We start from the raw sequence: 13210 nt of genomic DNA on the forward strand, positions 1-13210 counted from the left end.
CAGACTTGACACGGGCGGTCCGACGGGCCATTTTTTATACTGAAGACAACAACCAGGGACGCTCACACCTCCAGAAAAAGAATTTTCCAAACTCAAGAGTTTTGTGCCACAGAAGGAGAGATGGCGTTCAGCATTGGCTAGTACTTGCAGTCTAGTACACAGAAAAGAAACCCATTCCCCACCAAATGTATCCCACTGAACCTCGATGTGTCCAGGAAAAAAGCCACTGCAGCCAGAGGCCCTGGTGGCAGCCCTTTCATTACGTGAACAGGCGTGGTTCCTTCTCAATTCTAAGAGCATCTCTTAGTCTCTCGCCAAATGCAACTTCTTACTTATAGCTTGTTGAGATTTATGAATTATTTATAAAAGCAGGTCTATGACTCCAGACTCTTCAAAGACAACACGCAGTCCCCTCACTGTCATCCACAGCTGTGCTTTTATCCGGGAGAGCCGGAGGACGCTCTCCATAACGTGCTGCCTGTTGGGGGTGAAATAATAGTTGTGCAAATAGCCAGCCTTAAAGATTACTTGGAAGCTATTTATGGAATGCCTGGATGTATTTTTAAACCAGCCTCTTATTCTGAGCCAGACTTGGATTCAGGAAAGGCATCAGCAGACTGCTACAAACGTATTTCCCAGCTCGAATACAAACGGTTTTCCCTGCCACTTTGCCCACTGGCTTCAGACTGTGATTTTTTTGAAAAAGGGGAAAAGGCTGTTCCCCTTTAATGTATGTCTAGCAGGTTCAACAAGGCCATAGCCACAGGTCTCCCAGAATAAGGCTGCTGTGCATCCGAACTGGGGACTCAGATGCACACCGCAAGACTCAGTCAGGGGTTCAGCTTTTGGTCCACAGCACCTCAGGACACATGACCTTGGCTGGCAAAACAGATGAGACACTGCTCACCCTTGCCTGGCCCTGTTCTGTTACAGGCCAGTTGGAGGGGTTGGGGGGAACACTTGGGTTGAAGGGCACTAAGTGGCCAGCCAGCTATCATCCTACCCATACCTCCAAGACAGCAACACATTTGTTTGGCCCAGAAGTGTCCAGGTGAGGGAGGAAGCCGGCATACAGAACCCTGACCAAGTTTCAGCTGATCCCGATACAGGAGCTCTGAAGGACAGGGCTCTGACCCCTTCTGGAGACACTTGCTGTTCCGCCATCCCACAAGTCCTACGGCATCCCGGCCCCCGGACAGGGGCTCAGCCACGAAGTCCTCCCCAGTGTCCCTGCCCCAGCTGTCCAGTTCCCATCCTCCCCAAACATGGTCCAGAGGAAGAACCAGAAACTAGATGGCACTATTATACCCCTCTGGCCGTTCATTATCCTTGTGATGCCTTTTAAAGGCCCCATGACATGTCCAGATAGAATGAGAGGCCCGGTTGCCCTCTGCACAGAGACTAGACCCTTGTTCCCAAAAGAGCACAGCCAGTGGGAAAGCAGGCAGAAGGCAGTGAACTTACCTTGTTGGAAAACATCTGCCAGGAAGGAAGAAAAACAGGGGAGGATGGCAGAGAGAGAGAGAGAAAAAAAAGAGAAAAATATTAATAATAATGTTGAACATGACAATGATGATAATCATAGCCAACCTATGATGACTAAGCACCCGGCATGCAATGGCCCCTTTCACTCAGAGGCAGTGGTTAAGAGCGTGGGTTCTGTAATGAAGCTGCCCGGGCTTAAATCCTGGCTCGACACTTACGAACTCTGTGGCTGACATTCTCTAAACCACAAATAGATAGGAGTGTTGGGAAAATTTAACAAATTACAGCCTACGTCTTAAGGGCTTAGAATGCTGCTCCAGACGGGGTAAACACACAAAGTTTGGTCATTAACATTACAAATACTCTTCTTTTTACAACAACTTTATAAAGTGTGTTGTGTGATTATTCTCATTCAACAGACGGGAAAACAGAGGTGCTGGAAGGTTGAGTAACTCATCCTAAACCACAGACAAGCAAGTAACGGGTCAGGAATGAACCCAAGGTCTGCTGGATTCCAACAACCATCTTCTTTGCCACTAAGAAGCTGCCTGACTAGTTTATAAGTAACAATGAAAGCAGCACGGACACACAAGGGGATAAACGGAGGAAGGGCCCGGGAGTGCACTAATGTTCCATACTGAACACACATAAACAAAATTGGTGTAAGTTCTCCACATCATAACTCACAGCTAATAACACCATTTTCGCATTAATTCTTAGGTCAAAGTCTGTTGAAAGTGAAAAAAATTTTTTTTGTTTCAACAAATATTTGCAAGGCTACTATATGCTAAGCACTGTATCTGGCACTGAGAACCACACATCTGTGAAAAACTTAACAAACACGCAGTTACTAAGACCCCCCATGAGGGGAACTGCTAGCTTGACTTCTAACCTTACATTTGTTTTGAGTAGTTTTGAACTCTATACAGTTGGCTTATACCATATGAATTTTTCCGTCTGTCTTCTTTGCTCCACAATGGCTGTGGGTCTCCCACGCTATAGCGTGTAATGCATCACTCATGCTCACTGCTTTATAGTATTCCACTGTGCGATTAGATCATCATTTTTTTATTTTAAGGAAGCGCTTCTGTATTATTCTATTTTTTAACAATGAATATGCCTTCCATTTATAATCTGAACTTTAAAACAAGTTCCTTTCATCTCCAAAACTAAGTAAGAACTATATCAGCAACATCTGCATTTGCTGTCATCAGCTAAAAACATCAGCTCCTACGAGGTCGAGAAGAGCCAAGAGTCCATGAATAGTGCGCGGCTGGAACAGGCTCCTGGGGGATTAAACAGACCACAAGGAGAGCATACCTGTGGGAGCCGTGTTCATCTCAATGGGGCACACATGTGACCCCCTATGAGGAATGTCATTCACATTCAATACACGTGACCCCCCTATGAGGAATGTCATTCACATTCAATACACGTGTCCCCCCTATGAGGAATGTCATTCACATTCAATACACGTGTCCCCAAGGGCACACACCGAGGCCACATTGCAGACTTCAGTTCCCCATCCCAGGAAGCTGGCTAAAACACCAGCCTTTCTCTCACACTCACAAAAGCCAACTGGGATGTTAATGGCCCATATTGGTACCATCACAGGACAACTTTAATGCTGCTCTAATTTATATGTGCTATCCATCAGTCTCCAACCTTGGTAATTCATCATTAAACACAGCCATGTGGGGAATGCCACTCACCACCCATATCCTGACATTGTCCAGAGACTGGGAAGGGCCGTGCGCAGCTCCCTAAGTATACTGCAGTCCCATGCATTTGCTGCCTCGAACCCAGAGTTTGAACCACCCACTCTCTGACTGGCTTGCGTACCTGAAGGAGCCCTCTTTCCCCAGCCTGCAAATGCCCCAGCCATTGTGAAGTTTCTCAGCGCCCATCCCCACAGAGAGGCAAGGCACTGTTTCCACTTCTGCGCTGCTAGAGTAATCTATGCACGCTGCAATGATAATTCCTATTATAATTAGTTATTTATGTAGACCCTGAGCTCCTGAGGACAAGAAAAGACGGCTGGTATGTCTTAACACCCACCTGGTCCAGCCTTTTCATTTCACAAATAGGGAAACTGAGTCCCAGAGATAGATGTAAGACATTCAAGACATTCTCCCCAAGGTCACACATGGCATTAAAGGTGGAGTCAGGACCACACGAGATTCATTTAACCTTAATGAAGCAGAGAAAGCTCATCCCTATTATTAGCAAAGTACAAATTAGAGATCTATCATTCTCCTCTAATGAATACAGACAAAAATTTTCCAACCTTGAAAACATCAGTGAAATAAGATTAGTCTTTCAAATATGGATCCAGTCTCGACATCCGTCCAGAATCCTCAACCTCCTCTCTATGGCTTTTGACAGGGAGCACTTCCTTCAAAATTTGGTACAGATTTGAATCACTGGAAAGTATCAGTGGCAGGAGGGGGGAACAGGGAGGGAAGACGGGCGGGGATTTAGTGACCTCATTCCTTCCAAACCCACTGTGTATTTCATGCATTAGCAGACTAATCTGCATAGAATACTATTCACATCTTCTCTTCCAATAAAAAACAAACTCTTGATTTTCATATAAGCTATTTAAGATTTTTTAAAGAACCCCTTTTCAGCTTCATTTACATTTGCACCTTTTTATTCAAATGCAAATTTTAATAAACACTCGTATAACTATTGCAACAATTTTGCCCAGGAGTTATCTTGTAATTTGCACTCTAAATTTATATCTTTTGTAGTTGGTGGCATAAATCATTTTGTTCTTAGCATTATTTAGCTCTTTGCTCTGTAGAATAATGGGTTGAGTACCTTCTTTAAAATTTTACTTTTCCAGACTGAACCAACCATCCAGGCTTTAGGCTCAAATGATTCAAGGTCATAAAATAAGTGAGAAGACAGAAAATCAGGTAAATGTTGTGCTGTTTGGTTACATTACCTGCCACCACCAACCACTACAGTGGACCTCACATGATATCAGCCACAAAAATACTCTTTCCATTGTCTACGCGACTGTTCGTGTCCACCACCCCTGTCTCCCAAACCACAGGGACTAGTCTCTATAAAAAAATCAAGCAGCCTCAAATTTGAATGTGATATTCTTTTAGTCTTAGACCAACCACTAATAATTATCTGGGAGTCAATCATACTCTCTGAGCTTGGTCTTCCCTCTTGATGACCTGAGTTTATTTTCATACCACAACACTGGTGCCCGGGAGGTTAAGGTAGGTAATTTACACAAACACTGTCCCATCAGCTGGGATGGAGAAGCACGCTGAGAGGAAGGCTCTGCGCCATCTTTTCTGCTCTCCCCAGAAACGGAAGTCACACACGGACAGGGCTGGGAGCTTCCAGTGCCCACCCTGGCCACTGGCCGGTTGAGCCCAAAGGTCTGCAGGGACACTTGTGTGGAGAAAATGAACTCCTTCAGACAAAGCTCTGCTCTTACTCACTTCCCGAGGGAGAAAACCTCAAACCCCAGCCCTTCCTGGGAACAAAGGGAGCCTGTTCCCCAGCCCCAGCCCCAGCCCCTGGAGCCATTCTGCTCCTATAGACAGATGAAAGGCCATGTATAAGTTGGTGACTCAAATGTGCAAAGGAGAAAATAAGAAAGATAAGCCTCAATGTCCAGTTTCTTTGGTGAGAAATGAACATCAAGGGTACTTACCCCCTCCCCACAGCTACTGAGAAATACACACCCCAGAAATCTTTAATGCACTGAGTCCTCCAGAGACAGGGGCCATAAAAAGACTAGATTATTTATTATTATTAATAAGTTATGGCGATTAGACTGGGTGATTCCTAAACGTTGCTGATTAAAAACTTTCTTGAGTGCCACTCACCCACATAGCCAGTGTTTACCTCTATTAAAAATGATTTAACTACACTCTGGGCAAACCCCTCTCTTGCACCCGGGTTAATAATTAGTGCGCAGAGCCACACGGGTTAAGTGAGCTGGCTCCCCTTTATTTATCTCTTGCTTTGTTTTATGAGCAGAACTGGATGGCAGTCTTATTGCCCATTCAGCCTGCTAAGAATAATTTACAATTTCAATCCACAGTCCATAACTATGGCTAGAGAGACTCTCACTATTACTACAATACCACACTTAGCCCACACCCCACAACGTTAAAGATATGCCAAACAGTCCAAGTGGGCATGACGTCTACAGGGCAGAGGGAAGGAAAGCTACTAGTTCTCAAAACAATGTAATCGTACTACCCTCTCAGTTTTGCTTTCTTTTCTAGGTTAAATTATATATGAGGGGAGTTTAGTTTCTTGAAAATGCATGCACTTAACTCCCATTTAAGATGTCTCACCTGGGGAGACAGCTGTCTTGTGAGTTCTCCTGTGGTTTGAGCTACAGAGAGAAAATTCTCTTTCAAGTTACGAGTGCTTTTACAGTAAAGCACTGTAAATTTTCCCGGGACCCAACTAACCGGGGGCAAAGGAAGAGAGGTAGGGAAGAGCTGGAATGAATGCTGATTCCTAGAAGGGGGTCAGGTTCATCATTAACCAAAGTGAACTTCAAGATGGGCGAGGCGGCTCCCTCGCCCAATTTCAAAACCCAGCAAGCTCTAGACAGGGATATGAAGAGTACCAGAATTCAGCCTGTGGTTTTTGTGTCCTGCAAATCTCTGTGAACGAACTGAATTCTTCCTTTTCTATGTTGAAAAGCAGGTCCCTCCAATGTCTCTGCTCTTGCTGAACGCCAGCTCTCCAGAGTACATCTGCTTCAAACTGATGAAGCCTAGGTCCAGAGACGGCGGGTAGCTTCCCAAGGAGGGCAGGGTGATCTCCTTTCCAAATACGATTCAGTATCATGTCACCACATGATAGTGGCCACTGCATCCCATAACCTAAGATTGGGTCCCAACTCCTTGTGAGATAGAAACCTAGGGTGGGGTATAAAACCTCTTACATATGTTCTCATCTGTAAAGTGGGGACAGCAGGGATAAGCTTCTTCCTACCATAGGGCTAGCATGAGGATCAAGGCTGATAATTTAATCAGCACGGAGCCGCCCAGGGACTTAAGAGTCCAATACTAGGTTCCGTTCCTGGCTGGTCCCCATCTAAGCCACACTGGGCTAGCTATTTCAGCCCTCTGAGATTCTGTTTCCCACTTCTGAAATGGGGTAATGAAACTCACCTTTCTAAGTTCATGAGGACAACCATGATGATAAATGCCGAGCTCTCATTTATTTAGCGCATGGTGGCTGGTGTGCAGTACGCGCTCGATAAGTGAAAGCTATCATAACAAGCAATTAAACAAGGCAGCGAAGAGCTCGAGGCTCGAGGCCAGAGCTGGCCCACATTAGCATGTGATCTTAGGCAAACGACTGAGCCTCCCCAAGCTTGGCTTGTCTCATCAGAAATAATGCGGAGATAAGAACACTAGCTAACTTTTGTGTTTCCTCATAAATCGCTATGGAGATTAAATGAGGTAATACACAGAAGAGCCCACAGTAACTAGTACTCAGAAAGACTTCTATGAATTGTAGGGTAATGAATCAATAAACATTTATTGATTCCCTACTATTTGAAACACCTTTGCGACTTTCCATTAAGGTTGCAAAAGTTATCAAAGGAAGAAATCCACTAGAATAAAATAACCGTTTTCATTTCTTTTTGCATCATGCAGCCATGTGCCGTTAGGAAACTCCAAAGCAACTCTCAAATATTACCTTATGAAGGAATTATTTTTAATCTTTGAGATCAGGGGTCCAATGACCTCCTATCTTGAAACAATGATCATAAGCGGTTATGATTAGAAGTTCCAAAGACCCAGGGCCCAGCCTTTATTTCCGGCACCCCTCCCTCCTGTGAGGTTGCCTGTCTCCTCCGGACCTGTCATTATTTCTCAAGGTCACCATGTAAGGGCGCACCCAACCCTGCCCTGGGCTTTGATCAGTATTTCAAGCCATGTTCCCGGGAAGCCTGGTGTTCAATAGAGGTAGAGACCGCAGGAGGCAGTGAAGTTCAAAACCTCTACTCGACTCGGTGCCGTGGGGTTCTGTGAAGAACTGGTCTGAGACAAGGATTCTGCTACTACTTTATGAAGTTAATCAATTCAAGTTTGAGGACAACAACCCACTTAAGCAGACGGAGCCCCTTCCTGTCCGGGTGCAGGTCTGTGCCCTCCTGGGGCCCAGCCAGCGTGCAGGGCTCCTCCAGAGTCCCCGGGTGGCCTCAATGGCACCACACGGGGACGGTGATTAGTTTCCCGTGTCTCCAAAGCCAGACAGCTCAGGGCAGCCATGTGGCCACACCGCCAGCCTCCGCACCCCTCCTGCTTCCTGAGCCACACTCAGGCAGCGCCAACCGAACGGAACCGGTGGGGCTTGGGTCAGGCCTCCAGTCTTCGGCCCTCCATGCCGAAAACAAACCCATTCTTTACTGCGGGGAGGCCTCGCACATCTCTGGGTTGCTGGGTGTTGTTCTCCTGCTCTGTCTCATTGGGAATACGGGCCGGGGTGAGTGCTCTCAGTTTCCTCGCTCCTGGCCTCCCCTCACCTTTCACCGTGTTAGAAATGAAGACCACTGCTTCGCCTGTCATTGACATACATCTGAAGGCACACGGCATTCAGTAAATGCCTTGTATTTGTGAATAAGAAGAAATGTATTTTTTTTAAAGCCTTGAACTACCCTCCTGCTACACCTTCTAGGGAATGTGCTTCCCACATCCATCTGAGGTCACGTGCCTATAACCCATCATCCCACACTGATCTGGGAGGGCAGCGCCGGGGGCGCCAGCTAGAAAGTCCCTCACATTCTGGTGACATTCCACCCCCGGTATATCTCATCCGTCGCACAGAGGGAGAAGGCTCTTAACTGCTGGAAGAACATAAAAAAATAGATTTAGGAATAATACTTTTTATGACTGCATTCTGTATACTGTGAAAGTTATGTTCGAATCTGCTAGTACTTTATGGAGCTGATAAAGTAGCACGGGATGGCTTTCCGGCTAACCGTGTTATTTTATATATATCCACTTAAAATGCTTTTTTTCTCTTCAATTGAATTATTTTTTGAGTAATTATAATAAGACTAATCTGGGCTTAATGAATTCGTGTACAAATACGTTAGGCGGCATTATTAAAAACTCTATGATACGAAACTATATTAAACTCAATCCCTTTAGCAAGCTAGTGTTTCTCTTTGAAAAGAATAGCATACATGACTTTCTCCAAATCCTTTTCAATGAGCTAATTGAGAAGTCATCAGGAGCCGCACGAGCAGCGCAAGCAAAAGAAAGGGTTGACAAATAATTTGTTCTCATTTCCCTATGCTCCCGTACTTGAGTATTAATTAGGAGTCACAGAAAATATTTTTATTAAGCATCCACAGTGGGCAAAGGGGCTGACAAGTTGGTCCATCTTCCAGAAGAAAAGAGAGTTGTGGCTCTGATTAGCCATGACATAAAACCACTCAGGTACTAAAAGCAAATCTGTGGATATTAACCCTTTCTTGCGACAGAGCCTCCAAACTCCACAGTCTGGATACGTGGATTCTCGTTGGCGCGACGGGCAAAGCCCCTCATCTACACGGGGATCCGGTTCCTCCATCTGAAAGCTGATCTGCACTCCATCGCTAAGGTCCCTTCCCGTTCTAAAACACGATGGTTTCGAGTTTAAAATTACCCACATTATATCAAATAGGCTGTTACTGCATCGAGCTTACTTGTCATCATATCTACACTAAATTATATTCACAGTAATGTATATATATATATATATATATATATATATTCATTCCCTGTAATTCACATGCATCCACAGCACATCCATAATATGGCTGGTGATTTCAGGTTTATTCCAAGATAATATCCGGTGGTAAAGTATTTTTCCCATTACAGATAAATTATAAACCAGCTGAAACCTTTAAGGTGACAGGGCGGGCCTTCTTGAACGAGTTTTTATTGGCTTCCCCCCCCCCAAAAAAAAGATGCTCTGTCACCTCCATTTCCAAGTCAAATCATTAGTTTCATCACATATATATTCTTCAGGCTCATCTGTGAGACCCAGATTTTAACAGGACTGGTTCCCCAGTCTCACGAATTCAAACTAAGTATTTACAACTGTCCAGCAGAATAAATCTCCATCTTTGCCAGGTGACCGTTACCAGGATGGACAACTTTAAAGCAAACAGAAGACAATGGCCATCATCATTATTCTGATAGCTTGGCACAGATTACTATCAGGAGAGCTTCCAGGAGCCAGAGACAATTAAAATCTGAGTCCGGAGAAGCTGCTCCTAACATCAAGCATCGCTGATTAGAATGATTTGGAAGTAAATACGTTTCAGCAAATTGGCCCATGTCTTCAGGAGGAAGTGGTCTGCTCTGGCCTAACCTGTTTTAGGAGGTCCAGGTTCTGGTCAAACCCTGCCATACATCCCCTGAAAATACAAGGAGAAGTCACCTAGGCATTCTGGGTTCCAAAGGTTGGACAGGAAAGTCTCCACAGTCCCTTCTGGTCCTGAAGACCCATCAGGAATCATTCACTCTGCGCTCCCAAGTTACCTGCCTGTCTTTCAGGTGCAATAACCACCTACCATTTTCTCTCTCTCACTTTCTCTCCAACTAAGCTGAAAGCACCATGATGCCAAGGATGTTTTGTCCACTGCAGCCCCCAAATCCAGGGTAGGCGATGAGATCACAGTAGGCACATTTACTATTAACAATAGCTAATATGTTTTCAGAGCTTTCCGTAGATCGTGCACTGTTTTAAGTACTTGACGCAGAGGTCCACAATCTTCTTTATTACCCTAAAGGGTAGCCCTGGTTATTTTTACCCTCATTCTACAGATAAAGAAACAGAGGCGCCCTGGCCGGTTGGCTCAGCGGTAGAGCGTCGGCCTAGCGTGCGGAGGACCCGGGTTTGATTCCCGGCCAGGGCACACAGGAGAAGCGCCCATTTGCTTCTCCACCCCTCCGCCGCGCTTTCCTCTCTGTCTCTCTCTTCCCCTCCCGCAGCCAAGGCTCCATTGGAGCAGAGATGGCCCGGGCGCTGGGCATGGCTCTGTGGCCGCTGCCTCAGGCGTTAGAGTGGCTCTGGTCGCAACATGGCGACGCCCAGGATGGGCAGAGCATCGCCCCCTGGTGGGCAGAGCGTCGCCCCTGGTGGGCGTGCCGGGTGGATCCCGGTCGGGCGCATGCGGGAGTCTGTCTGACTGTCTCTCCCTGTTTCCAGCTTCAGAAAAATGAAAAAATAAATAAATAAATAAAAAGAAACAGAGGCTTAGAGAAGGGAACTAAAGTTGCCTAAGGTCACAGAGCAGGTAATAATCCAGGATTCAACCTGAGCAGCCTGGCTTCAGAGTCCCGACCCCTAACCACTGTACTCGTCTCTCATAAACACCCCGCTGTTGGCCCTGTGCAAGGATGAACAAGCAAGAATGCCTCATTCCTCTAAAAACACCCCAAATGGCTAACTTGAACCACACCCGTAACATTTTTAATATCATAATCACCGTATTTCCAGAACTCCGACCACACTTTTTTTGTACCTTTATTATCTGTGGATTTGGGGTCCAATAGCAGAAACTATCTAAATGTCTCTTCACATTTTAAAAAATTTACAAATTCTCTTTAAACAAGACACAACGACAATCTCAGGAGGTTTATGGCAACAGCTGAGGTATGGAAAGAAGTCAGGCCGCATCAAAAGACGGAAAGGGAGGACTGCCCAAGGGCACGTGACTTAGCTACCAAGGTCCGGGCTGCTGTGTCCGACCCAGCTGTCATCCCACCGGGATCCACGCAAAGGATGGTGTGCAAGGTGAGGGGCGGGACAGAACCAGGGGAAGAGGTTGTGCGGTGCAGGCGACACACGCGGGGTCTGGAATCAGAGCCCTTGCGTTTTTCATCCTGGCTCTGCCCCTGGGGAAGTTCGATACCCTCTCTACGACTCAGCATCGCCATCAGACATACAGGAGTTACAGAGGATTAAAGGATATCAAGTTCAAAGAGTCGTAAAGCAGTGCCTGACACACAGAAGGCACTTTGTGGGAGCCAGTCCTTTGGACAGAGACGGGGGAAAAGTTAAGTCTCAGGATGTCCTTAAGATCAACAAGTCTTTGGCACCCTGGCAACTATGCCTGTTGTGATGAGTAAAATGTACTCGCGCGGAGTGACACTGATTAGTGACATTATATAGGTTTCAGGTGTGCAACTCCATACTACACCATCTATATATTGTTCTGTGTGCTCACCACCCAAGTCAAGTCTTCTGTCACCATTTGTCCCCTCTTCGCTCCCTCCTGCCTCTCCCACCCCCGTTCCCTCTGGTAATCACCATACTGTTGTCTGTGTCTGAGATGACTTTTTCTTTGCTTTATGTTTTTCACCCAGCCCTCCAAAGCCCTCTCCTCCGACAGCTGTCCATTTGTTCTCCATATCTGAGTCTGTTTCTATTTTGTTCATTTATTTTGTTCATTAGATTCCACACATATGTAAAATCATATTACTGTCACCCAAATAAATTCAATTAATTTTTTTAAAATGTACCGTATTTTTTTGCTCCATAAGATGCATTTTTTCCCCCTAAAAGTGGAGAGGGAAACACCAGTGCATCTTATCGAGTGAAAAATATGGTATTTTATTAAATATTTTAACACACCATTTGGTTCAGAATATTTTTTTTCTTTTTTTCCTCCTTAATACGCGAGGTGCGTTTTATGGCCAGGTGCATCTTATGGAGTGAAAAATACGGTACTTGCATGGAATCCCAAACTGAAACTCAGAGGAGTCTAGGAAAATATCCCCGAACCTACACCCCAGGCCCACCAGCCCCCAGCAGGAATTAGGCAGATGAGGAAAAGGACAGGAGCCAACATCTCCAGCGATGGAGCCTTCACTCTCTCCTAACCCTATCTGTCCCCTTGGAAGCAGATCAGTTCATCTCATGAACAAACATTGAACCCGACGAGTACTATCTCACCCTCTGTGTCACATAAGGACTAGTATTTTTCAGAGGTGGTGGGAGCAAGAAATTAAATGTGAACTCTTGGCTCTTTCATGAATGTTTCAGTGCACAGGTCTTTCTTCTGGAAGGCAGTCCATTTTTTAAAGTCACCCATTCATAGGCTCAGTAGCTACTACGGCTCCTCACTCTCCACCTTCCCACGTGCACGGCAGGACTGGGCACGTTGGACAAGGAAGCCAGGCATCTCAGATGGGCAGAGTGCCGAGAGAGGGCGGACATCTTCCAGACCACCTCTGCAGCTGTAAATTCTCATCCTGGTGAAGAGGAGCCAACAAGCAGCAAATCTGGTTACCTGATCACACCCTACCGAGTACTCTTTCAGAAAAAGAAGGGGAAGTTCACTCTGCCGTTTAAGATTCTTTTCAACCTGTAAGATGTTATGCAGTGACTCAACACAGTCATAAAATGTAAATGTCACTTTAGTGAAGGATTAGCACAGCTGGCTTGCCCCGAAAAAGAGAATTCCAGCATCTGACAGAGCTGAAGGTATTTTAAGCATGATTATATATATATATATATATTCCCCCTCCAAGCATCATGGCTATCATTCTTCAAGTCCAGAGACCTGAGTTCTACTTCTTCCTCTGCCCTAAGGTCTCTCTTGGGGTGCTTTAATGGCAGTTCAAGTCTGCCTTAACTAAATTCTTCAAGGAACGAGACAAGATAGTGGATGTGCTCACATTCTGAAAAAATAAAATTGAAATTTTTGACACTTTGTTAATGTCCA

General features: G+C 45.5%; 1 protein-coding gene across 3 annotated transcripts in view; it reads right to left on the reverse strand.

Annotated features, from left to right (window-relative positions):
• The window catches only part of GFRA1 (GDNF family receptor alpha 1), a 188733-nt gene that overhangs the window by 135942 nt on the left and 39581 nt on the right, over positions 1-13210 (reverse strand). For 2 of the 3 annotated variants that reach the window (XM_066239118.1, XM_066239117.1), the window contains one exon: positions 1465-1479. The exons of the other annotated variant lie outside the window; for it this stretch is intronic. In XM_066239118.1, the coding sequence (XP_066095215.1) occupies positions 1465-1479 (15 nt within the window). The remainder of the gene's footprint in view (positions 1-1464; positions 1480-13210) is intronic. 3 annotated transcript variants of the gene reach the window in all.

This window comes from Saccopteryx bilineata, chromosome 7 (assembly GCF_036850765.1).
Source record: "Saccopteryx bilineata isolate mSacBil1 chromosome 7, mSacBil1_pri_phased_curated, whole genome shotgun sequence".
NCBI lineage: Eukaryota > Metazoa > Chordata > Mammalia > Chiroptera > Emballonuridae > Saccopteryx > Saccopteryx bilineata.